General features: G+C 34.0%; 2 protein-coding genes across 5 annotated transcripts in view; both read left to right on the top strand.

Moving 5' to 3' along the window:
- LOC129256290 (sphingomyelin phosphodiesterase-like) overlaps nucleotides 1–8,886 on the top strand; it is a 29,643-nt gene extending 20,757 nt beyond the window's left edge. For 2 of the 4 annotated variants that reach the window (XM_064110950.1, XM_064110892.1), the window contains 7 exons: nucleotides 367–489; nucleotides 632–712; nucleotides 1,274–1,438; nucleotides 2,210–2,399; nucleotides 5,501–5,590; nucleotides 6,551–6,645; nucleotides 7,471–8,886. In XM_064110950.1, the coding sequence (XP_063967020.1) occupies nucleotides 367–489; nucleotides 632–712; nucleotides 1,274–1,438; nucleotides 2,210–2,399; nucleotides 5,501–5,590; nucleotides 6,551–6,645; nucleotides 7,471–7,576 (850 nt within the window). In that variant the 3' untranslated portion in view covers nucleotides 7,577–8,886. Of the gene's footprint in view, nucleotides 1–366; nucleotides 490–631; nucleotides 713–1,273; nucleotides 1,439–2,209; nucleotides 2,400–2,463; nucleotides 2,654–5,500; nucleotides 5,591–6,550; nucleotides 6,646–7,470 lie in introns of all 4 variants that reach the window. The other 2 variants (XM_064111002.1, XM_064111060.1) reach the window with 1 other exon arrangement.
- A 7,344-nt stretch (nucleotides 8,887–16,230) lies between these two features.
- Nucleotides 16,231–21,478, top strand: LOC129253776 (alpha-tocopherol transfer protein-like). Its single transcript, XM_054892238.2, has 4 exons — nucleotides 16,231–17,135; nucleotides 19,019–19,212; nucleotides 20,786–20,896; nucleotides 21,199–21,478. Exons 1-4 carry the CDS (start codon nucleotides 16,775–16,777, stop codon nucleotides 21,391–21,393), a joined length of 861 nt encoding a protein of 286 aa, XP_054748213.2. The 5' UTR covers nucleotides 16,231–16,774; the 3' UTR covers nucleotides 21,394–21,478.
- The last annotated feature ends 6,452 nt before the right edge of the window (nucleotides 21,479–27,930 follow it).

Below are 27,930 nucleotides of genomic sequence, written 5' to 3'. Positions count from 1 at the left end.
GAGATCTTTACTTTCACCTTGTTTGATTCCTTTCCATTTAAGCCATCGCTCTCCCTTTCCAGGTGAGGCAAATGTGTGTCCGGTAGGATTACTTCCTTGAGTGCAATGAGTGGTATCTTTCGCTATATATAGTTGCGCTTTCCATGTTCTGTCAGAAAGCAATATTTATTATCAGTATTATTATCATTATAATCTTTACTATTGTTGTTGTTATTATTGTTTATAGTATTATTATTATTATCATCATTATTATTATCATCATCATCAGCAGCAGCAACATTATTAAAACTTATTGAAACTGTGTAGACGCATTCATGGGTGTTTTTAGGTTTACACATTACTTGTAAACAATCGCTTTTCTTCCAGCTTTCCACCTACTGACGTCATAAAAGGTGACCAATCAGAGACTTGGTTATATAACACTATGGCTCATAATTGGATAGATAAAGCTGGTTGGCTGCCTAATGCAACACGTGCAAATATTCAACGGTAAGAACATCAAACTTTCTTGTTACGAGCTTCCTTGTCATGAACTATTCATTCAAATTTGGCCCAATAAATTTTTTTTAATGAGAAGTATTGATTAAGAAATAATCTTATATTTCATTTTCCATTGTTTTGTTCACTCCAGTGGTGGTTATTACGATGTCCTTGTGTATCCGGGTCTTCGTGTTGTGTCACTTAACTCGAATGCTGGAAACCCAATGAATTGGTAATGCCATATCCTATATTCAATAAAGCAAATGATACATGAATAATTTATCAGTAATAAGTTAATGTTATCTCTGTGAATGCATACATGAAGCATAAAGATGTTTGGTTTGCTGCTTGATTATTTTACAAGAATTGTAGTAATAAATCAGAAAACAGATATGCAGATATTGGTATAAATTATTGGTGCAATCTGAGATTTCTTGTAGACGTCCAAGACGGTTAGTTGAACCTGCTAATTGACGATAAATTCCCAACAGCATAACATGTAACTTTCTGATAGTGACCGTTTAAAGATCAATGTGTTCACTACCCTCAAAGACAGTGGCTGATTAGTGTGATAGGTCTATTAAATTAATCTATGAACTGTTGTGTATTTGAAATTTCAATATACGCCAAGCCCACCAGTCTAGCCCATATCATCATCTACAAACGTGTAAAAAAGATCCGCATTTTTTCACATCTCATGATGATTATTATTGTTATTATTATTAGCTATTATTGTTATTATTATTATTGTTGTTATTTCAACAGTGCATTCACCTGTATTATTCTGTTTTAGGTGGTTACAGATCAATGGTACTGATCCCGATGGTCAATTACAGTGGTTGATTGGTGTCCTTCAAGCAGCTGAGGCAGCGGGAGAGAAGGTACACATTCTAGGTCACATTCCACCAAGTGGTACATTACCAGTATGGAGCAAGAACTACGAGCTTATTGTCAAGAGGTAACAGGCCGTTCATATCTTCTTGCCCTGTAGACGCTTACGTGTTAGGACCCCCCCTTTTTTTTTTTTTTTTTACCTATAATGATGATAATAATAGTACAATTCTTAACAGACGCGTAACACATACAGGGGAGTGTTTCATCAACATTTTTGTCCGACAAGTTGTCAGATCTGACAACTTCCTTGATTTTGATTGGCTGAAGATGACAGTTCCTATGGTAACTGTCGGATAAAAAGTCTGACAAGTCTTTTCATGAAACGCTCCCCAGGTCTCTATGCGTGAGGAAAGCTGGAAAATTGTTAGAATTTTAGATTTAAAAATCAAACATTTACACTATAAATATCAAGGGATATTCAAACAGATTGAACCTCACTTAGTCAAACATTCTGAAAGACGTGTGTTTTCAGAGGAGGCGAGATTTGACATACTTCTAGATGAATTAGCCAGTCCATTCTCTCATAGATTAGGCCTTATTAATTTGTAATCACATACCAGTCTATAATGTATCTTAATCCAGTTAAATAGGGAATCACTCTTGTTAAATTAACATAATTATGTCGGGCCAGTTATAGATTGCTCTTTACATTCTAATTCTATAATTTCTCTTTGTAAAATTTTGCAGACGCTTATTAGGAATTTCTAGAACGTTTTTTAATCAGTCTAAAAATATCAATCCGTGTGTTTTAAAGAAAAGCTCTCTGTATTCAGAGATGTTGGTTTGAAAGAGTGATCACGATAACCCAATAGTTTATATGTCGTTACTCCCATAGATACGAGAGTACTATTCGAGGACAATTCTTTGGCCACACCCATCACGATCAGTTTCACCTGTTTTATGAAAACGTCAAAACTCGCCGACCAATCAACGTGGTGTATGTGGGAGGAGCTATTACCCCCGATACGCAATACCCGGGTTATCGTGTTTATACCATCGATGGCAGCTATGCTAATTCAACTTTGGTAGGCCTATGCCTCGATTTCGATCTTTATATTTCTTTCTCATTTCATGAATTCCCCATTCCAGATACGAGAGCACAATTCGGGGACAGTTCTTTGGCCACAGGCATAAGGACCAGTTTACACTTTTTTACGAGAACGCCACTTCCCATCGGCCAATCAGCGTAGTTTATATTGCGGGAGCTGTTACACCGAGCGGACAAAATCCGGGCTATCGCGTTTACACAGCTGATGGCAACTACACGAACTGTACATGGGTACATTCAAAAGATATAATAGAAATTATGAATTCCCATAGATTTATTAAGCAAAATTATGGCTATGATAATCAAATAGTTTTAAATCGTTTTCTTACAAAATAATGTAGGACTGGATTTTGATATCTAGAGTAGATGTTAAGATATTCAGTCACAGTCATTCATTCATTCTATTGGTGGATCCAGGGGAGGCTGAATAGGCCGCAGCCCCCTCCCCCTATTGGCGAAAGCTGGATCCGCCCCTGCATTCCTTCCTTCCTTCCTTTCTTCCTTCCTTCCTTCCTTCCTTCCTTCCTTCCTTCATTTCTTCCTCCTAACCCTGAGTAAGATCAGACTTCATTTGGACACCAAAACAAAAAGATAAAATCATTTAAAAATGAAACTGAGCAAAAAAAATACAGTATTCTTTTCTTCTTATCAAGATAAACATCTCATCCAACATCACATCTTATCTTTTTGTCTTGACGAAAGTGTTTTGGTGACTTCCAGATCATCTAGCTTTGCAGCCATCCCACCCTCCCCATTGCACGTCAGTGCAGTGTATTCATAGTGTGTTCAGAGTGCGTTTGCAGTGTGTTCAGTGTGTTCAGTGCGTTCACAGTGTGTGTTCACAGTGTGTTTACATTGTGTTCAGTGTGTTCACAGTGTTTTCAGTATGTTCACAGTGTGTTCAGTATATTCACAGTGTGTTCAGTATGTTCACAATGCGTTCAGTTTGTACAGTGTGCTCAGTGTATTTACAGTGTGTTCAGTGTGTTCACAATATGTTCAGTGTGATCACAGTGTGTTCACAATGTGTTCAGGGTGTTCACAGTGTGTTCACAATGTGTTCAGTGTGTTCAGTGTGTTTACAATGTGCTCAATGTGTTCACAGTGTGTTCAGTGTGTTTACAATGTGTTCATTGTGTTCAGTATGTTCACAGAGTGTTCAGTATGTTCACAGAGTGTTCAGTATGTTCATAGTGTGTTCAGTGTTTACAATGTGTTCAGTGTGTTCAGTGTGTTCACAATGTGCTCAGTGTGTTCACAGTGTGTGTTCACAGTGTGTTCAGTGTGTTTACAATGTGTTCAGTGTGTTCAGTACGTATACAGTGTGTTCAGTATGTTCAAAATGTAATCATTGTGTTCACAACTTTTTTAAAATTTGTTCAGTGTGTTTACAGTGTGTTCAGTATGTTCACAGTGTGTTCAGTATGTTCACAGTGTGTTCAGTATGTTCACAGTGTATTAGGTATGGTCACAGTGTGTTTACAGTGTGGTCAGTGTGTTCACAATATGTTCAGTGTGATCACAGTGTGTTCACAATGTGTTCAGTGTGTTCACAGTGTGTTCACAATGTGTTCAGTGTGCTCAGTGTGTTTACAATGTGCTCAGTGTGTTCACAGTGTGTTCAGTGTGTTTACAATGTGTTCAGTGTGTTCAGTATGTTCACAGAGTGTTCAGTATGTTCATAGTGTGTTCAGTGTTTACAATGTGTTCAGTGTGTTCAGTGTGTGTACAATGTGTTCAGTGTGTTCACAATGTGCTCAGTGTGTTCACAATGTGCTCAGTGTGTTCACAGTGTGTGTTCACAGTGTGTTCAGTGTGTTTACAATGTGTTCAGTGTGTTCAGTACGTATACAGTGTGTTCAGTATGTTCAAAATGTAATCATTGTGTTCACAACTTTTTTAAAATTTGTTCAGTGTGTTTACAGTGTGTTCAGTATGTTCACAGTGTGTTCAGTATGTTCACAGTGTGTTCAGTATGTTCACAGTGTGTTAGGTATGGTCACAGTGTGTTCAGTATGTTCACAGTGTGTTAGGTATGGTCACAGTGTGTTTACAGTGTGGTCAGTGTGTTCACAATATGTTCAGTGTGATCACAGTGTGTTCACAATGTGTTCAGTGTGTTCACAATGTGTTCAGTGTGTTTACAATGTGCTCAGTGTGTTCACAGTGTGTTCAGTGTGTTTACAATGTGTTCAGTGTGTTCACAGAGTGTTCAGTATGTTCACAGAGTGTTCAGTATGTTCATAGTGTGTTCAGTGTTTACAATTTGTTCTGTGTGTTCAGTGTGTGTACAATGTGTTCAGTGTGTTCACAATGTGCTCAGTGTGTTCACAGTGTGTGTTCACAGTGTGTTCAGTGTGTTTACAATGTGTTCAGTGTGTTCAGTACGTATACAGTGTGTTCAGTATGTTCAAAATGTAATCAGTGTGTTCACAACTTTTTTAAAATTTGTTCAGTGTGTTCACAGTGTGTTCAGTATGTTCATAGTGTGTTCAGTATGTTCAGTATGTTCACAGTGTGTTAAGTATGGTCACAGTGTGTTTACAGTGTGGTCAGTGCGTTCACAATGTGCTCAGTGTTTACAGTTTGTGTTCACAGTGTGTTCAGTGTGTTTACAATGTGTTCAGTGTGTTCAGTACGTATACAGTGTGTTCAGTATGTTCAAAATGTAATCAGAGTGTTCACAACTTTTTAACATTTGTTCAGTGTGTTCAGTATGTTCACAGCGTGTTCAGTATGTTCACAGTGTGTTCAGTATGTTCACAGTGTGTTCAGTGTGTTTACAGTGTGTTCAGTGTTTTCACAATGTGTTCAGTGTGTTCACAGTGTGTTCAGTGTGTTCACAATGTGTTTAGTGTGTTCACAGTGTGTTCATTTTGTTCAAAGTGCGTTCGCAGTGTGTCTCTTGTCTTTTCAGCTCGACTTGATGAGATTCAGAATCAGGTCCATGTAGACTAGATGATTTCCAATCATGAATACCTCTTTTTTCCTTGGCTAATATTCCCCTTGTCGTCCTAACTTATTTATTCATCAAAAAGTCTCAATTTAGAAATGTGTTATCTATGATTTGATAAACAGGCTGTATTGGATCATGATAACTACTATCTCAACCTCACCGAAGCCAACCTTACTGACAAACCAATATGGCGTATGGAGTACCATGCAAAGGTATAATCATGTCATGCACTCTCCTCATGATTATGACTTTTAGCAATTCCATTTAATTATAATTGATTCATTCAATATATATTTCCCACACATTTCTATTTTGTTCCAATTATACTAATGTATTCGAATATTTCCTTGGAAATTCCTTTGGTATGAAATTAAAATTTTATACACCTTAGATTATTTCGCATCGACATTATGCATCCAGTCTATGAAGATCCCCTGCTTTGAAAATTATATGTTATAAAAAAAATTATTGTATAAAAAATGAAATAGATAATTTCCCTTACACTTTTATTTATTTTGTTTACTTTTAAGGGTGAGTATTTGGAAGTATAATCCGGATTTAAGCCCATCAAGTAAATGAGAAAAAAATATTTTACCTTTTTCCAGTCAGAGAAAAGCCAGGGAATTTCCTCAAATCGGGGAAAAGTTAGACTTTGGTTTTTATGCATATCAAAACAACATCTGTTGGATGTCTGGCAATTTTTCTAATGTAGCCTCACAAATTGTAGTACCTTACTTTGAAGATGTTTATTTACATTGAAAAGCAAAAAGGAAGTAGCATCCATCCCTTATTCTGTTATAGGCATATCCCGTCACAAGCTCTGGCTTTCAGGGAACTACGTTATGTTATATATTTATATTATATTATGGCAAATGATTTTGTATAATTTATATTTAACAATAATATTTTGTGACAAATAGACGAAAATAAATGTTTATTTGAACTGAAATTAAAAATTTGACCTATAGAACTGCTTCTGAGAAATAATTATCAATAAATATTGAGACTTCATTCCGGGTAAATCTGGGATTTTTTTGTAATTACTTGGAACCATGATATGGATTTTTTAAGCGTTTTTCTTTCATAATGTATTAATTTGTATCGTTTTATTGAATGCAGAAAATGTTTTAACTGAACAAATATGTTTATCAAGTTGTACTGGTTTGTTTCAGAATGCCTTTAACATGACATCATTGCAACCCAGTGAATGGAACAGAGTTGTCGATGAAATGAAGTCAAATACTACGATTTTCAATCAATATTACAGGTATGAAAGAGATCGCTTGAAAGGGGTGAATTGTGGAAGGGGGGGGGGAGAAAAAAGCATATAGAGTTGTTCATGCCATTTGCGACAGTGCTCTATTTGAAAGTAATTTTTATCAATCAATGGTGACTTTTGGCACGAAGTTTTAAGAGTGATTTCATGTCAATTAAAAAGTAAGAAATCGTACTGGATTTCTTTGCTCTTAATGAACATTTTCTAGTTATCGTATTTGTATAAATATTTTGTAAATATGCATGATCAAAATGTTAAATCCTGTGTGAATTATGTTAGTTTCTTGGGATATATTCTTCCCAGTAATAAATATTCAAGAGGCATCCACTCTGACGTTAATGGGTGGCATGGAATAACAAAAACAGCAATAAGGATAATAACAACGATGATAATGATGATGATAATGATGAGGAGGATAACTTATCATAATAGAATCAAATTCATTATGATAATAATAACAATTCAACCATGAACGGATTACATGTCAATATTACTTGCTGAAACCAAAGATACATCAGTGGTGTACAGACGGGGTGTGGGCAAGCGCCCCCCCCCCCAAAAAAAAAAAAAAGAGAAATGGGAAAGAGAGGTGATATATGATATTGTTTTCTGAATGTTATGTCAAAATCTAAAAAAAAAAATAGTACCTTTTTTGGCTCATTTCGCCAATGACAGGTCTTTATTGTATACAATTTGTTTCCCTTGGTCATTGCGTTAATTGGGAAAGGAACAACAATGAAAATCTATTTAATAAAATGGATCATAGTTTCAAAGAAGTAAAGTCATATAACTCCAATCTTGTCTTTGCTTTTATAGGTTTTTTCATCGCCAGTACGACGCAGGTCCGTGTGATGCATCATGTCAGGCACAAATGATATGTGATATCCAAACATCCAGATCCGGGGATTCAAGCTACTGCTAAAGAAGTTCTCCTGGATTGTTCTGTTGCAATAAAAAACAGTATTTTAAAAACTCAGTTTTATGAAAACGTTGATGAAATATGCAATATTAAGAGACATTTTATAATATATCTTGTACATTTTTATGAACATAATTAACACTCTCGGTAGCCAATTTCAAAATTGTGGAATAGAAGGGATTTGAAGGAAGCAAAATTAAGAATAGTGAGACGGACCACAGGGCCTACCTCAATTTGAATGTTTTTTTTTTCAAGTATTAATTTTACCCCCATCTATTCTGCTTCACGTAAGTCACGTTCATTCTCACTAATTCATGAAATTGACACTCGGGTTAAACATATATATTAAAATAAAATAAGTGAAATAATTCAAGCAAAGCAATGAAAATGTAATCAAAATTGGATGTAAAATGGCGGAATGATGTCATTTTGAAATTTCGCGTTATTTCTTTCTAACAGTCATTAAGAATATGCAATGAGTCTGCAAATGATATCTGCTCTTTCATCGTCAGAAATCAACATTCTGCTCCTTGAAGTGGTGTAATGATGCTATACATGTATTTTGATAGGGTTAAGTTTTGGTATAGGCCGTCAGTGCGCCTTTTTAAAGCTAGGGGCGGTAATCTCCTTCCTCCTCACTCGTGGCTTTAATAATGTAACATAGTATTAAGTATTGCTATGAATTTGATTATACTTGCATCTAACAATGGAGATAAAAATGAATAAAAATGTAAGAGTAATTACATTTGAAAGATTTCATACAATAAAAATAGTAATTAATGAAAATTGCAATAATTTCATTATATCATCCACTTTCAACGAAATTTTCAGTTTTGCAGCTATCATATCAAATCCATAGGATCATATCATGATATTCTCAGCCTGGAGTATCTGTTTAAGGTGTAAAGTCAGTGTGCAACAAACATAATTTGGTGTCAAAATTTCAGGTCGTACATGTTTTATGTTGAACTGATGGGCGAAGCTCGATCGCAGGAATCGATGTGTTAACACATTCAGTATTAAATCATGGAGATAAATATCTCCATGAAATAAACGGAAGAAAATGAATTCAATAATCGTAAAATTTCGAGAAAGTTTATTGAGTACGTGTATTTACCATAGTCTGTCTCTACACACACATTAAAGACAAACTTTACTCATCTGTGTATGAAGAAGACAATTTGTACATGAATTAGGCATAATTCTTATTACAATGACTGAGGGATGATAAGTTAGTTTCAATGAATCTGAAAATATTTTTTTAAAGAACTGTCTGTGCATATAATTCATATATGAATATCTATACCAAATGCTTATTTTGAGTGGAAGTATGCTTTATTTTAATGTTGACTCTGCAAGCGGTGGCGTAACTACGGGTGGGGGATAGGGGGCACTTCCCGCCCCCCATCGGTTGGCAAAAAAAAAACAGGGGGAAAAGGGATATAATTTTTTGAGAAACGTATGCTATCCATGACTAAAAATCAGTCCTTGAAATGTATCTTTACAGGTTAGTGTACATGGCTATTGAGTGCGCTTCTCCTGCTTAATATTTTTTCTGATCATGCTCCCCCCAAGCCTTGACCCACAGTACGCCACTGTCTGCAAGTCCCGGCTGCAAGAAGTAGTTTCGTATTTTTATTTCAAGTGAGCATCTTAATAATTTTGTCCTCACAATGAACCAGGGGCAGTACAACCGGGCAATGGGGGCGACCAATACGTGATTATTAAAGTCATGAAAAGAACAAAAAAGAAGGGGAGAAAGTGGGGGGAGGGTAGTGATAGAATGGAGGAATTATAAGGGCCGTCGTAGTCACTATTGCTACTGTATTGTCTTACTACTTTTTATACAAATAATTATATATATATATTTTTTAATAACATAAACTTAGGGAGAAAGAGAGATGAGAGATATAGAGAAAGAGATAGAGAATAAAAAAATACAAAAATGAGACGGTCAGGTGCAGGTGCCATTACTATTATTATTATTTTTTTTTTTTTTTGGGGGGGGGGCGCATTTTCTTTCCTTCATATTTTCTGGCTGTAGTACCCTATTGCTAACCATTTTTTATGGCTTTCCTATATTTCTAAAATACATTATTATGGCCATTCCTATATTTTTTTACAAAGTGAATGATGTTATTGAACTGATCATCTATTGCAGAATAGATACAGTAGTAGCCCTGCATATATCATGCCACAATTAAAGTTGTTTTTATACCACAAACTGCGATTGGCAGACGCACTCTTAAATTACTAATATTGTGGAAATACCAAGTTAAGGGCGCCATAATGCTAAGACTTAATGTTTAGGTAAGATAAATTTCAGCTCGTGTTTCGAGGTCACATTAATTCATCATTGATATTTAACGCAAATGTCTCGGAGATTCTTGTTGATGATTACAAAATGTGCTGAAATGTCTTGCATAAAAAAGATACGTATCATTTCAAGTCAAACAGTACCACATTAACATTCCTTCCGAGGGGCGTGAAAAGAAAAGTATAAGAGGTCTGCGTTGAAGTCTTTCTGCTGAATGAACGCCAAAAACAACAACGTTTAACTCTATGTGACAGTAGCTTAGTGAGGCAGACATTTTGAGGAGGCCATTTCTACAAAGATGCAAGCGAGCAAAAATATCGTTTCTATTCAAACAAAAAATTGTGTGATAGATTTTGACATACACTCTTAAATTGTTGGGCAACATAATTACTGTCCACACAAGAATAGGTTAAAAGATTTATCCAACTCTGGGTTTTGTTTTGTAGTGATCTTTATTATTCATTCAAATAAATTTCATACATACATAATCAAGAAAATATAGAACAAAATGATAATTGCAGCAGTGCAATACACAGATTAAATAACAGTGTAATAAACATAGCAGGCAAATTGTATCAGAAAAGAGACATAATCCGAACTCATGCAAAAATAACATTTCAACAACTTATGTATGCAGCTATAAAGCAAATAATAAAACAAAGACGTAACAACTACGCAAATTTAAAGAATGAATGTATATGAGCATTCTCCCGTCCCATGAGCCCCCCCCCCCTATCAGACCCCAAAGCTGAACAAACTAACACACCAACAACAAGAAACGGGAGAAAAAGACAGAAAAAAAAAAAACGCCATACACATAACGGAGAGAGAGAGAAAAAAAAAAAAAAAAAAAAAAAAAAAAAAAAAGCAAAGGACAGGACAGGAACAATTAAAAGGATTAAAAAAAAAAAAAAAAAAAAAAAAAAACACACGAACCAATAACAGACAGGACAGAGGTCAGTTTACAGCGACAGTGATCGATCGATTCCATGTACGGGCAGACGAGGGGCACCCCTCCCTTCCCCATCCTTTTTATTTTGGTTAATGTTTATAAAACCTTTAAATATTCCCATTTTTTATAGTGTCGCGTTAACGTATTACGCTCTAATGCAATTGTCTTTTCTTCTTCTTTGCTAATAAGTAACTTTTCCTTTATCTCTTCAGGAGTTGGTGGTTTACCCTTCCCTCTCCCTTGATATATTAAATATTTGATTAGCAAAATGATATGATTAAGTAATTGTATGTTTTCGGTTGTTTCCTCGAGACCAATATGGATTTCCATCCAGCTTAGTTTTTTTAGAATTGGAAGGCCAAACAAATTACTACTCCGTACCCACAAATCTCCTACTTTTTCACATTAAAAAAATAAATGCTTATATGTTTCTTCGTATTTTCTACAGAAGGAACATTTATCACTTGCTATAAAATGAAACCTGTATAAGTGATGATTCAGAAAGATGATATTGTATAACATTTTAAATTGAAATTCTCTCAATTTGTTATCCAACGTACTAAATCTAGGACGATAAAATGTTTTCTCAATTTCTTTATTTGACAGATTATATAATAATGCTAAGTTATGAAAACTGACTGGTTGTTCAGCAATTTGTTTTATACACCCTCTATATAGATTTTTGGAAGTAACCGAGTCGAATTGAATTTTTTTCTCATAAAAGACAAATTCAATATTCAAGCCGTCCACTGAAGTATTCCTTCTTAATCTGTCTTTCCATTCTCTGGGGGTATGTGCAAATATTTCTTGAATAACTGATACTTCCTCCTCGTCCAATCCCATACATCTGAAATAATTATCCGGCTTAAGTGCCCCCTTAACATCTGTAATGTGATGAAATTTAAAAATATTTTTGAGGAACAGATTTTCATGAAAAAACGTTTTTCCTTTCTTCAAAATACACTTATTATTAAAGAAAATTTCATTTCTTTTACTATTTGTATCTTTTTTAATAAAAATATTCATATCAGACCAAATACATAACATTTCTCGGTAATATTTTGGTAATTTAACATCGACCATATCAGGGGAAAAATTGCAGTAAAATATTAAAAGACCACCAAATTTTCTCAGGAGAAATTTAAAATATCTTTTCCATTTTGCTCTCTGGTCACCAGTAACTAATCTTTTAATCCACATCACTCTTTGTACCATTATAAATAGTTTGAAATTGAGCATTTTTAGCCCACCTTGTCGGTAATCCAGATATAAAGTATTTCTTTTTATTTTGTCTTTCCCCCGCCATAAAAAGTCAAAACATGTATCATCAATTTCTTTGAAAACCCAGTCTGGAACTGAAGATAGGGAGCTCACATAAGTCAATTTGGAAAACGCATACGTTTTAAGCAAATGAATTTTTCCTATCAAAGTGAGATCTCGTTGTTTCCACCAATTTAATAACTTTTTGATTTTGCTCAAAATTTCTTTGAAATTCATTTCTTCAGCGACATCAGGATTGAGTGAAAAGTAAATACCCAGTATTTTCACAATATCAACTCTTTTACCGAATGGAAAGCTGTTCCCCGGTGGAACAGGAGGCCCTAGAGGCAAAATGAAAGTTTTATTTTTATTGATTTTCAGTCCAGATATTTTCTTGAACTTCTCAAGGATTATGTATAATCTATCTAAAGAGTCTAAATCTTGCACAAATATTGTCATGTCATCAGCATAAAGAACCTGCTTAATTTCTGTATCGCCAAAGCAAATACCCCTTACTGAATTATCGTTTCGAATAGAGTGAGTTAAACACTCTATACACAATATAAACAGATATGGGGACAGGGGGTCCCCCTGCCTTAGCCCCCGCTCAACATCGATATAGCCAGTTGATCTCCCTCCATTGAAAACGCAGCATAGTGTGTTAGTGTAAATTACTTCGACCCAATCCCTAAACATCGTTCCAAAACCGAATGAACAAAGTGCCTTTTGAAGAAAAGCGTGTGAAATTGAATCGAAAGCCTTTTCAAAATCGATTGCTAATAAATAACCCGATTTATTAAAATGTGAGGTATGAAATATCATGTCATTAATTAATCTTACTGCTTCACCAATATTTCTGTCATTTAAATACCCTACCTGGTCAACTGAAATAATGTTACTCAGAATCGCTTTTATTCTTTTAGAAAGTATCTTAGTGAGAATTTTATAATCTACATTGAGAAGTGAAATGGGTCTGTAATTGCTAATGACTGTAGGGTCTTTATCCCCCTTGTGTATTAGTGTAATTACTGCTTGCCTCTGAGAGGGCGATAATTCTTTATGAATCAAACTATCATTAAGCCCGTTAATAACTAAATCACCTACAACATACCAAAATGTAATGTAAAACTCGACGCTCAGTCCATCATTCCCCGGAGATTTATTAAGTTGCATTTCTTTTAAGATTTCAATACAATCACCTTGGTTTATTTTTCCTTCACAGTGATTACTCTGATTTTTTGTTAGTTTGGGTAAGCTATCGGGAAAAAACGTATTATCGTCGCATAATCCTGCCTCAGATTTAGCGTATAATGATGAATAAAACTTTCGGATTTCATTTAAAATATTAATTTCATCACTAATTATATTTTCATTCACCTTAAGTTTTTTAATTACACATTTTTTCCCATTAGAATCTGTCAATTGTTTAAAATATGCGGTTTCCCTTTCCCCACTTTCAAACCACGGCGCTCGAGATCTGATTTTTATACCTTCATTAACATAAGTATAAATTGCTTTTAATTCATTTCTTTTCCTGGTTAAAATGTCAATTGAATCCTTATTTTTATTACTTGGTCTTTGTTGCAGTTCTTCTTCTAATTTTACAATTTCCTTTTCCAACTTTGTAATCTTTTCTCTTCTTTCTTTTGCCTTTTTCTTTGAGTACTTCCTAGTAAAACTTCGGACTTCCATTTTAACATAATCCCATAAAATTCTGCTGTCCATAATCTCTATTGATAACATCTGTTTCAAACGAATAATTTCCTCCTTCATACTTTTAACATATTCTTCGTCCTTACATAAACTGTTATTAAATTTCCAATAACCAGTCTTAATCGTTGGTTTGACCATATGATTAAAATTAATATTGAGTTCTATTGCTGAGTGATCAGGTGATAATGAAGGTATTATTTTACAATTCAACACTTTCTCTTCTAAAATATCTGAAACCACCCAGTAATCCAATCGACTTTGCATATACGGATTTCCTTGATGAAAGGTATATTGTTTCTTGGAATCATTTTTAACACGCCATATATTATCTAAGGCCTTATAATCCGTAAGAAAATTTTCGAACATTGAACTAAGTTTAGATTGCTTCTTGTTAACGATTTTTCCATCATAATCTAAATAAATATCCCTAACCATATTGAAGTCTCCTCCTATAATAAAAGGTTTATTTTGGAACTCCTTTCTTCCTAAAATCTTAATAATAGAATCCAAAAACTCAAGTTGCTCGTGCACTTTACTACTAACAGGGAAATAAACATTTCCCAATATTACTTCCTGATTTTGCAAAGATCCAATAATAAAAATGTATCTACCTCCTGTATCGATGATTGTATGTTTTATTGAGATATCAAACCCTTTATCTACTAAAATCATAACGCCTTTACCGTGGTTTGTACCGTGACTAAAAATACAAAATCCATCCCACATGGAACTCCAATTACTAACAATATCTTGAGTGCTAAAAGTTTCCTGGAGAAAAATAATATGCCCTTTTTTATCCTTACACCATTTAAATATATTATAAAATTATATTATTTCTGGGTAGTTTTCAACCGATACTGTGTAGTTTTTACCCAAAGCACACATTATTGGTTTAATAATAATAATAATAATATAGGGTATTTATATTGCGCACATATCCACCTTGTTAGGTGCTCAAGGCGCTCCTATATTACCCGGCTAAGCTAGGCGTTCACAGCGCACACAGCTTTTTAAGCTTTTTAAAACTTCCCAAAATTGGAAAAAAAAAAGCTTTAACCAATTGCTGTGTGGACAGTGTGTTGCCCAACATTTTTAAGAGTGTAATATTGAGAAATATATATCATATTTAACCCTTTCCCCTTTCACTTTCTTCTTCTTTTCTCCATGTTTTCTTGGCCATGAAATTTGTACATTTTTTAGGATGGGGGGGGGGGGGGGACACGGCCCCCACTTCCCGACCTCATCTTTACACCAGTACTCTATGATACCCCTATAATTCGATAAAGGAAACAAATATTACGACGAATTGCTCTCTCTAAATATGTCCTGGTGTCGCCCGTGCAAAGACTCCTTAAACTCTGGACCCATCATTGATAAATTTGCGTATTACACCTACATATATTTCCTTAGCTCATATTTAAGTTAATCATTGTAGTATTCGGTATGCTTTGTTATAATAGTAATTATCAATTGTGGTTTTAATGGCAGTGTACGCCTACCAGGATTGATGATCGAAACGAAAATAGACAAATAAGAAAAAAAAAACAGTTGGATGGAGAGAGAGAGAGCAATAGAAATAGAGAGAGAGAGAGGGGGGGGGGGTGTGGCGGGTAGGAAAATGGAACTTGTGGAATATGTAAGCTTGTGTGAAAGCAAAAATATGAAAGAATATGATTTACAAAAGTTTAAGTGAGTTTGGACAAACAATCAGAGAGTATTTGAATTTCGAGAACAAGATCTATGATGTCACAATAACCCTCCTATTTGTACACTAAAAGTATACCACAAATTAAAACAATGGTTCTTTACTTATTCTAATAATCAGACAATCATTACGTCCAAGATGATAGTGTTGTGAACTGTACTACGTACCAACTTGAAAAGTGAACACCTGATCTTACGATAAACTATATAGATATAATAGAGTAAATATGTACTTAAGTCATGAGAGCAGTGGTGAAGTTGTATATATTATGTACACAAATATTTTGGCATTACCAAAGGGATCTACATAGCGATGTTGATCTCAGTATTCAAACGCTCATAATTTTCCTTTTATTCATTCCATATTCCTTAAAATTAAATTGATTTGTTTTAATGATTTTCTCTTTTATATTAATTCAACGGGTTTCAAGTGTTTTATTTTCCTTTTAGAAGAAAGAAAGAAAATTAAAGAAAAAGAAAGAAAATGAAAATCCAAAAAATGATGAGAGTGGGTGTGAGTATGGGTGTAGAATGTAATATTTTCATGTCAATACCCCTTTCTATCATCAACTATCTGACTTTAAATCATAACTGACTCCGATGTTTACTAACCTTCCTCACCTTATACACCTATCGATATGATTGTGGTTCGTCATGATTTCTTTTTTTAATCCAAATAGTAAATGGGTATCATAAGTCTCAGTCCATCTCATAATAAACCTTTATCAACTAACTTTCGTACAAGTTAGTATGCTGACACCGGCAGATCCAAGTCGCACCAGGGGAAAAACACAAACAACTATTTAAGATATAGAAATAATATTTTAGGCCTACACTGTGGCAAAGCATGAACAGAACGACATATTGTACGTGTACATTTGGTGTAACTGTACTAGTCCATGCTTATCAGGTGAGGTAATGTATAATTAGACTGCTTGAGATAATGATTGATCAGTTGGACTTTATGATTTGCAATTCTACGTACAAAGCGGCCTCGTCATGTCATATACAGGTGTTAATTATTACATTGTGAGCTAGGGACTGATAATATACTGATGGACTGTTTTCATCCGAAACGGAGCCACAACTAGAACATAATTCATTTGTCTCTTTAAAAAAAAAAGAACACCTTTATTATTTTTTTTCTTAAGAATCTATTTATCAAATGATGTTGGTAAATTCCAATGTGAAATTTTCGGACGTTGACCACAATCGCTTTAATGGTGACATGGTCGTATCGATTGTTTGAATCAAAATGGCGTCATACACATGGACCATGAGTGATAATTTGAGAAAAAAAGCTGAGCTTGAACTTGGAGAGACACCTAGCGTGAGGGAAAGTGCGATACAAAAGCTCAGGGAACGCATGGAAGAGCGAAAGGATATAGTATTCAATACCGATTCCAGATTTTTGATACGTTTTTTACGCGCGAAAAAGTTTGATGTAGATCGTGCCTACAAATCGATTGTAAAGTACTACGAACTTCATGTTAAACATCCGGATTTTTTTGAAAAGTACCACCCAACTGGTATCAAACATGTTTTAGATGATGGCTACCCCTACGTACTGGAATCAACTGATGGTGAAGGAAGACATATAGTAGCGATGAAGACAGGTAAGACAAAATGATTTTCACGCTGATTATGATATGATTATATTTACCGATTTAGGATCATCAATAGCATGAATAGTATGTAGGAGAGGCAAGTAACGTAACATAATTATGTGGCTTCGAAAGGGAAGAAAATTACATTAAAAAAATAAAATGAAAGCATGGTTACCATGGTAAAGAGAGGATAAATAACTATTTTTTAGATTAATAGAAATCGAATTATAATTATGTATCATCGATCTTTTATAATATTAATTGAGCATGTAAGAATTACCAATGTCCATGGTAGTTCATTATTCAAGTAAATAAAGGGGGGAAAAGACGAGGCGGTGTTAATTCAATGAAGGTTTTAATCGGTTTTTAATTTATTTTGGGCACTTTTAAGTGGACCTTTAGATGAGTTGATACGATTTTATTGTTTATTATACTGTAATGTAAAACCGTATCACTTTTCACGTCAAAAGATCATTGTCATATTACGTCATTTACAACAATATCGATATGGACAATTTATTTCTTAAATTCTTCATCTTTCATATTGTTTGCCTGTCAAAAAAAATCAAGTAAATACTTACATCAGTCAAGCATTTTCTATTTAAGCCAGATGAATACATAAGGCAGATATCTCAATTTCATTGCAATATTCAACGCAAGATTCACCATATCGTGTATACAGCCGATATTGTAATATCATTATTCCTCTGGACTTTGATCAAGCAAATATTGAAAATGCAGCTCTCCGGCTTCAATGCAATCTTTAATAGTTCTGCCAACCGAAGAAGTATTTATTCACTATCATCACCATTTCAACCCATGTTGATATAGTGGAAGTTAGAACGCTGAATTAAACAAGTTCATCTTCTTCCGAAATTATTCCAATTATATGGATATCTTACATAAATTATTTAAAAATGAACATCATGAAGTTATGTGGTAAAGACCTGAAAACTCGGAATTGAAGATGGCATCCAAAAGAAATTCATTAAAATTCACTAAAGGTGGGTTACAGCAACTGATCAGCAATTACACATTAATACAAAGATGAATAAAATAATGACAGCTTATTGAGAAGACTAGGATGGGATATAACTTTTACAGATCGATGATCCAATAAGTAGAAAAAACCGCTTATTTAGATATGAAGTCTCAAAGTTAATTTTATTGTTATTATGTGTGCTCTCAAAATTTGCTTCTCCTATTGTGAAACATAGAAAGTGACCTTTAAGCTTTCTTCACAAAAATTTGATATGTTTTAATTATTCATAAATATCTTATAATTTAGGCAAGGGCAAAATTAGTCAATAGTCAATTTAAATTCCCTATAATTTTGGTTCATTATAATCCAGCTTAATTCGCAGTTAATTCAACTTTATTTCACTTTCAATGAATACGAACTTATTACACATTTAGTTAATGCACAAAAGTTCCAAAACATTTTCATATCAGTATAAATTTACATAATTAAAAAATCGGGCCAATTTAATCCGTACATAAGGAAAGATCCACTAAAACATTGTTTGTATATGTAGAGCGTAGATCTCTCAAACAGAGGTGTAGTGTAAAACGCAAGTTCAAGCTATGTATTCTGTTATGATACTTGAAAAAAAAAGTATTTAGAAATTATAATAATACTAAATTATCATTAGCAGCATATAATACCAAAGATTTTTTTTGTTCTTTAAATAGCAGGTAGGTCGAATTCTATGTCAATATCCTTTCAAAGTGATAAACATATAAATAAAAGGAAAAGAGTACCAGTTTGTCAATACTTGTTGGTGTCCCTTTTTCCTGGTCTTTGGAACTCCCCTTCTTTTCGGGGGATTAGTATTAATGTTTTGAATGTAAATGAAATTCGAGAGCGGTATTATGCTTTTCTTTGTCACCAGGTCATTGGGATCCAAGAGAATATCCTATTACTGACATCGCTCTAGCTCTCTTCATGGTGATTGATCAGCTTGTAGAAGACGAAGCTGCACAAATCAATGGTGTCATCCTTCTCTTTGATCTTGAAGGGGTCAATATATCTCAGGCTATGTGTTTGACCCCTTCAGTCGCTAAGAAACTTACTTCTATATTTCAGGTTCGACTATATTTTGTTGAATTATTTTTATTTAAAACTTCTGTTATTTTATTTACTTATTTATCTATTTATTTATTTATTCATCTATTTTTATTTTCATTTCAAATTTTTATATGTTTATAAATTTATTTTTCAATTTCAGGGAAAGATGATGGCGATGTAAGTGATAGTAGATTGTTGTTGGTGGTTGCGGTAGCACATACATAACAACGATCGTATTAGTGTTAGTGGTAATGATAATGGTGACAATGATAACAATGGTCAGTATCTCAAAATCCGTTCCAAGTTCGTAGTTTTTTTTTGGAGAGGGGAACTTTGGTCCTCTTGACCGTAGATATTTACCTCCTTGAAAGTCATCGAGAAGCCAAAAAAGAAAGAAAAAAATTAAGAAAAAGTTTGGGCTACACTTCTCTTTTTATTATTTTTGTACACAATTCTATTCTTCAGTAATGGGATTATTCCATATTTTGTTTGACCCCTATACATAATGATTATTTTTGAGAGATTGAGCGGTTGTCATGTACATGTGCCTGTGAGGTTGTATAAATTTTGCCCTCTTAATCGTTACAAGCAGTTTTTACAAGTCAAAGAGAAATGATGCATCGAAAATGAAATTTCAGGTGAGGAAAGAAAGGAAATTACGTGCAAATAATGATAAATCATGTAATATTCGACAAAGCTCACTTGCTCAATGGAAGAAAACAAATGTACGAGCGTGGTTGTCTTAAAAAGCAAAATGGAATTTTACCATCAAGAATGAATAATAAGTAAAATAAAAGATTCAATAACACATAAATAATTAAAAACAGAAGAGTTTTACCATGTTTACATAAAAAATACAGGATCATTATTTTAATTGTTATAACAGGAAATTTTCTACTATTTAATAAAATAGGAAAAAAATTATTGCAAGAAAATCATAAGGTTTCGTACACCAAATACCAGTTTTTCGTAAATTTTACAATACCTGTATACCTCGAGTATTCTCGAGACTGCAGGAACATTCGGGGTTACTTTGGGAGAAATTTTCTGAGAATGTAGTAACCAACATGAAATTAATTTCCGGGGACTCACCATCGTGAACTGCAATGTTCCAATGCAACAGGTCGGAACTGCACGCGCATGAATTAAAATGGGCAGCTCAAATTTGGATGGTAACAAAGATGAAATCTGAAAATACACATCATAATTAAGTAGGGGGCAGTTCTTACATTCTGTAATTTTTTAGGCTCTTTTTTTATAACTATTTTTCTCCTTCTTTTTAAAGCTTTTTTCTTCATATTGTATTTTTGTTATTATATGTATTATTTTCATTCTCTTTATATTTCATTTTTTATGCATGATATTGTAATATCAATCTTGTGTTGTTTTTATTGTGTTACAGGGCCCCTTGTAAATCAATTTGCTAACTGAAAGGGCTACCCCGTTGAAATAAACGTGAATGAATAAATTAATGAATGAATAAATACATAAATAAAAAAAATTAAAATTAATTAATACGGACCATCACCGCTTCAATGTGCTTTCATTTTTAATAAAATGTCATTCTATCTTCATTATGCCTCCATATTAGAACTGTGTACCAGTAAGAGTTCAGGGCATCCATTTCATCAATGAAAGTTTACTATTCGATGGAGCCTTTACGATAATCAAACCATTCATGCAAGAGAAGATCAGAAAACGGGTAAGATACTCAGTTATCATTTATTTATACCAAAAAGTTACCAGTTACTACAGGTACTATGTAGGAATAGATCCGAGAGAGGAAAAACTTCATGGAAAATCTTTTTGGCCTCTTTCTCGTTCTTGTATTATGCATCCCGAAACAGATTTTCATTTTGCATATAATTTAATAATATATTATTGTGATTTGCAATCATATTGTACTTTCATTTCACTGAAATATTTATTAATTAACTATTTAACTGGTCAATCTGATCAATAATATTTCAGGAATGATTTACTTTTTACCTTGAACCTATATAGGTCAGACTACACGGTCAGAACTTGGAAACGCTCCACGAATACCTCTTACCTTCCATACTTCCAGACACCTTCGGTGGAGAGATAATCAAATATGATTCGTTACCATGGCGACAAGCCTTCTTGGAGAGGGATCTACGATGGCAACCATCACAAGAAGAGGGAGTTTTACAGAAGAAGAAAAAAGGAAAGAAATGAGCGAGAAAAGATGATAAAAAAATATATTGTACCTATTTTGCCATATAATCTTATATTTTATTGATCAATTTATCCGGCCATGCTATAAGTTATGATATGGTTTAAGCCAACAATGAAAAAATTGTTTCTAACAACTTTGCCATCTTATAACATCATAACTAAATGTTGTTTTGCCAATGGTATCGGTTGTGAAAATTATGAATGTTTATGACAGGTCTTGACTTTTGATGACTACATAAATTGATATCAATAGCAAGTCTGCATGAATTTGCCTCGAGCTGAGATCGTTTACTTTGCTCCAATATTCCTCATCGCGAAAAAAGTGTTCCCATTCAAGTGACAGTCTTCATGATTTGCTGGCACAAACGGTCTGTCATTATGACCTCCACAGATCCTTACGCGAGTTTCTCTTTTGAAATGTTTTTATAATTGTTGTCAGGTCACAGTTATTCTTATTTATTTTTTATGTTTTAATTCATCGTGAGATAAAATGAAAGAGTATCATGAAACACCGTGACATAATGGGGGAAAAAATGCGATCCCACATCATATATTCAGGCATTCTGCGACATTTACTGCAGATGACTAAATTGTTAAGTAAATTGTTTTTTTTTAATTACAAAAATGTATTTTAAAAGTCTTTGAAACATACAACGAGAAAGCTTTTAGCAGTTTTGAATACGTAATCTATTATGTAACAGAATTGAATTTGAATTGAATTTATTTTCATACTTCACAACAAAATATAATATTTGTGGAAGAGCCGTGGTGTAGTGGTTCTGACTCTCGCCTTGTAAACAGAGGGTCGTGTGTTCGAATCCCACCGCGGTCTAGCGTCCTTTGGCAAGGCGTTAATCCACACTTTGCCACTCTCGACCCAGGTGCTAAATGGGTACCCGGTAGGATGCGAAAGATATTGTATGTTTGATTTTGCCAGCGCCATAATGAGGCTGCGATGAATGCAAGGAATGCTCCCCAGGGAGTGGATATTGTGCACTTTTCGTGCGGGATTGAAATGAATCCAATAACCGGGGTAATAATATGCTGTAACGCGCTTTGAGCCATTCAGGGAAAAGCGCTTTATAAAAATTGGCTATTATTATTATTATTATTATTATTAATAACATAATACAAGAAATACGTTTGGTACATACAGAATACAGAAGATAATGAAAATGGCAGTGAATAAGAGTGAAATATGAAGAAGGAACCTGCATAAAAAGCAGAGATTGAAATGTTTGCAGGTTCTTTAGAATAATTATGAAATGAGCAATCAGAAAAAAACAGAGGTGCTATATATGTTTTCATGTGTGCATGCAGCATTGCCTTATGTTTTGCACTGTCTAGCAACACCCTTTAATCAGTCAGAATCTGACCAGAGAAGTCTTCAGCATCACAACCTTGAGCCTGAGAAGGGCAACATCAGTGCTTGACAAACTATTTTAACTAAGTTTGATAATGGAAAATGCACACTGATGGAGATAACATGTCATGCTTGTCAACTTCATGCATTTCAACAATTGCATTTTTTTTTCATTTACTGTTCTTGTTAGTACGTAGATGAGGTAAAGTGTATTCACTGTAGGTCTATCTATTTGCATAAAAAAAGTAAATATCCAATGGTCAAGTTTGCTTTGGCAAAAGTGTGATACACTGATTAAGTGCATCTCATATTATTTTCTTTCAGGGAGGTTAATGCACTTGTTCCCCTATCAACCAACAAACAAATGTCATTCTGGATGTATCTTGCCCTGTTGAGCCTGGGTAGATCAGGGAAATGGGTGTTAACATGTTTTAAGGACAATACATAAATACAGCAGTGCTGCACACTTAGAACGCACTGAAATGCACCACTGTTACGTAACACAGAGTGTGTATTCATGACTGCTGAAGCGAGACCACTTAAAATTTCACGCAAGTTTGAAAATGGAAAGAGCTGTCTTGTACATATTTTAATTGAGAATGCCACCAATTAAGCCCTGTGTCAGAGGGACATTTTTTTTTTTGGGGGGGGGGGGGGGGTGCGCGTTGTATCATCGATTAGTTTTGCCAAAACATTTCAAATGTTATTGAATATGAGAGAACTGTGAATCTAAGCAGTCTAATTATCGATAAGTGCAATGTACTTTGTCTTTAGTATATGGCGATAAAATTTGTATGTATGTACATGTACCTTACCTTTTCTGCAAGAGTTAAGATAATATGTAGGCTACTTATATAACTTCTGTCTAAGTTAGAACAAATCCTTAAAAAGATAAAATCGAAGATTAGATGAAAGCTGGAACAGTCCCTTCGTTTTTTGTGGAACCCTTCCAAGACTCATCAAAATAATAATAATATTCAGTTCTTTTATAGCCCATAACACATAGCTACGCATGTCCTATGCACTTTGATGAAATTAAGGAATGAAATTAGAAAGTAAAGAGTGGTGGGCACTGAATTCATTACATGTTAAACAGATACTTTTTTAGAGAAGCCTTAAACTTATCTAAATCATGTATATTTCTCATATAATTAGGAAGTGCATTCCATAAGACGGAAGAGGCATGTGCAAATGAGTGCTATAACCATATGTTTTGGTACCTATGGGAGGAATAGCAAACGGCCGCTTTGTGCTTGATCTTATATAGAGTACGAGTAGTCTGGTGTAAAGTTAATAATTCGGTCAAATATGATGGAGCTAGCTATCTCATGGAAGCATTCATATGCAAAAACTAATAATTTGAAAGAAATACGAGAATGAACAGCAAGCCAATGTAAGTTTCGTAGTACAGGGGTGATTGATTCATATTTTCGAGTTTGGGTATGAATATACTTTAATATGACACCTTCCTTGCGTCACAATTGTCACAGAGTTATGGACCATCGAAGGCCAAGGGTACAGAACCCACTTTTTCCAAGTTTTTTTTTGTTTTAATGTACACGAAACCTTTTTTGTTGTTGTTGTTGTAAGGTGTTTGTTTCATCAGAATTTTCCCTTCAAAATTTCAGTAAAATCCTATTAACTTCTGTAAACTTTCTGTAAGTTATTGGCATTTACTGCCTAGCTTCAATTTCTTTTGAACACGTCATTCACCCCTAACTTTTGCACCAAACCTTCAACGTTTTCACAGTACCTCACAGTTGACGCTGCATATCTTGCATTGCTCTTCTAACCATTGCGGGGTTGTGACGAAGAAAAGTTATATTATGCTAAACATGTGCCTGCAAGTTACCTATGATGTGCCGAGTCATAATTGCAGCTAGACACCAGTTATGTAACATTTACTCGAAAAAGTTATAAGAAGGGTAAAATTTCACTGAAATTTTCAGGGAACATATCTGATTAAACCAAAATCTTGCAACAAAGTAGGTTTCGTGCTTGTACATTAAAACCCAAAACTTGGAAAAACTGGGTTTTGTACCCTTCGCCTTCAATGGACCATAACTCTGTATCCCGTGACAATTGTAACGCAAAGAAGGTGTCAAACTAAATTTGATGAGTTACTCAATTATGTAGAATAGAAATCACAAGTATGAATGATGTATTCTTGATATAGCTGACCTTTGAACTTCGGTTACTTTTTTTAGAAACACCCTGGCCCGTACTCTGAAGTCGGGTTTAACCTAGACCACGGTCTAACTCTGTGCTGAAGTTATGGGGAGCCAAACGTTCAAAAATTATGTTTATATTGTATATCTCTCATGTTTACTATTTTGTTTCCTTTTGCTTTCATTATGAAGAAAATACTTCAGTTATCATTCCCAGACAATTATGAACAATTTGGGTGTCATATGAGTTAATATATTGAACGTGTACTATAAAGTATTTGTGCTCCAATTGGCTCTCCATACTTAAACCACAACTTTAAACCAGGGTTTAATTTAAACCCGAGTCCAGCATATGGGTCACTGTGTATATATAGGCCTATATATACTTTACAATTAATTGTATCTACTAGAGTTTCTAAGCTATTGTGTGAACAACAATTTTGTCATCTGCATGTTAAACAAATGATAAAACAGGCGTTACAGTAGTCAATTCAATATATCATAAAAAGCAAGGGCCTAACTAGATTGATCATTGTGGAACTCCGCATTTTATCAACTGTAGGAGAAATATTATTGTGAATTGCATATTTTCTATCGGACAAGTAACTCTCAAACAATGATACTCTGATTTCTTGAATGCCCTGATTTTCAAGTTTTAAAAGTAAAATCTGGAGTGTCAACGGCTTAGCTTATGGGTCCATGAATACTCTTTATTATTATGTTCTTTATTTGCCATTGCAATTGTAATTTTATCGTGTATTATTTTGTATTAAAGCCTGGTCAGTTGAATGTCTTTTCCTGAATCCACATTGGTTTTAATTTAGACAATCAAAAGTATCTAGGAACCTATCAAGTCTGTTATAACAAATCTTATATTTTGGAATATCTGCTACAAATGAGTACAAGGGGGCAGTTATTGACATTTTATTTGGGGTCCCCATAAAGCATATTATTATTTCACAACATCCACACTTTTGGTACTTTAAAACATACACATTTGTAATTATAATGTATGGTCTAATATTGAACTGGAATAATTAAAAAGATTCCTTAAGAGATGCCGTTATTTTTGGTATTTAGTTCAGGGACTTAAAATTTGTCCTTATATAGCCGTGAAAAGAGAACGAATGCTAATATATATATGTGTATTTATATATATATATATATATTATAGTCTTAACTGAAACATGCGTGTGTTGAACTTGCGTTCTTGCTCGTTGATGTCCTAGATTTACAACAAGCTATCTTTTCATGCTTACCTATACTGCCCAACTATGCGTAATACTGCTATTTTGTATAATGCAAATGCATTAGCTGGGTCTGATATTAAATCTTTATTACAGTATATAACAATAATACATCGCCGTAATTATATCATTTATTCATGTTCTCGATGGTATGATCGATAATTCTCCACCAATGTCCACGTTGCAAGTTGTTATAATTGCAGAATTTCTAGAAGAAAATTTTAAATTGTTTTTAATTTTACTGCTGTTTTAGAAAGTACTGAAAAGGGTATGAGGAGCGCTTTTAAAAATTGTTTTACATTTGAATACATTTAAATCTTGGAGGGGGAGGGGGTATTCTAGATCCCTCTGTATATGGAATTACTATGCACTTGTAACCAGAGTTGTAATAATTAGGGTGGTTTCAGGCATTACTCTCGATCGCTAGCGGTACCGTGGTGATCACTATGTCGATTCCAAGGGTCGAAGCGCCACTTCCCGGCCCTCATCAAAAGACCCTTGCACTGGCCCTTTTTTTCACTATCGTAAATACCATAAAATACATCATGTCAGAAAAAAAGATAATATTGGCTTATCAGTATTCAGTATAGCATCAGATACAATATTTCATACGTGATTCCATGAGAAAGGTGTTTTAAGTAATAAGATAAACTATCAAAAATAAAAAGCTGTTAAGATTGTATTACTAGAAAGAAATTCATGTTTTATTATTCTATGGATTTGCGTCAAACTTTCATTGCTTTTTATTATCAGAAAGTATTCTTTTTTTTATAATCCAAATCAACTCATCGTCAGGATAAACTTGTTTCTTCCAGTTAAAGAAGATGTTAATCACATCTTGGCCAGTTGCGTATCCAATGATGGTGATCCCTGAACATGGTCTAAATTCATTGACCCTAAGTGACCTTGAACTTGGTCATGTGACCTGAAACTCAAGACAGGAAATTCAGTAATACTTGATTACCCTCAAATATGAAAAAGTTTCATGAACTAGGTCTATATCATTTCTAAGTTACATTTCAAAAACTTAAACCTTGGTTAAGATTTCAATGTTGACGACAGGGACCACGCAGCCGTCGTCGGAAAAAGCAGCGCCTAAAATGTCGCTCTGCTATGCAGTCGAGTCAAATAAATATTTTGTATTTTTCCCCAAAACAGTGTATTTCATAATAAAATGCTTGGCGCACTCGCCCATCACGGCGCTCAAGCTGCATGCAAGCTAAAATGTGCACTGCTCTTGCAGATGAAAAAAAAAAACATTGAAACTTGTGTATATCTCACCCTGGTTTTTACAAAATGATTGAAAAAAAAAACAAGTTACCTGAAATTACATTGATCTAATAACCATATTTGTGTACGTTTTATGAAATAGAGACATATATATATATTTTTTTTAATACAAAAAACATATTTTTTAAAGAAAAAATGTACTGCCTTATTTTGGTTGCAAAAACGTACTAAATACGGAAAATCGTACTACTTGGCAGCTCTGCCTATATCATGATCAAAGGATGCAATACTGTAAAATAAACTCATATCTATCAATTTATAAAAATATTAAAAGCAGTACCAAACTTTTGAAGGGGAGTATACACATTAGTATATTGATCTGGCCAGTCAATGCTCCAGGGATATCCCAATGAAGTTTGTGAACCTCTGTGAAAGGAACATATAATGCAGTATGCAGTTTTCAATAGGGTGCATGAACATTGAGATGCTATCCACACCGATACTAGGTCTGCAATGAAAATATAATTGA

The sequence above is a fragment of the Lytechinus pictus genome, chromosome 1, assembly GCF_037042905.1.
Source record: "Lytechinus pictus isolate F3 Inbred chromosome 1, Lp3.0, whole genome shotgun sequence".
Lineage (NCBI taxonomy): Eukaryota > Metazoa > Echinodermata > Echinoidea > Temnopleuroida > Toxopneustidae > Lytechinus > Lytechinus pictus.
The sequence above is the reverse complement of the archived record's forward strand: the minus strand, read 5'-3'. Positions and strand labels throughout refer to the sequence as shown.

Coding starts and splice junctions, on each gene's coding strand:
- LOC129253776 (XM_054892238.2), top strand. CDS start 16,775: ATGGCGTCATACACATGGACCATGAGTGATAATTTGAGAAAAAAAGCT. Junction 19,213..20,785: donor AACTTACTTCTATATTTCAG/GTTCGACTATAT, acceptor CCTCCATATTAG/AACTGTGTACCAGTAAGAGT. Junction 20,897..21,198: donor AAGAGAAGATCAGAAAACGG/GTAAGATACTCA, acceptor GAACCTATATAG/GTCAGACTACACGGTCAGAA.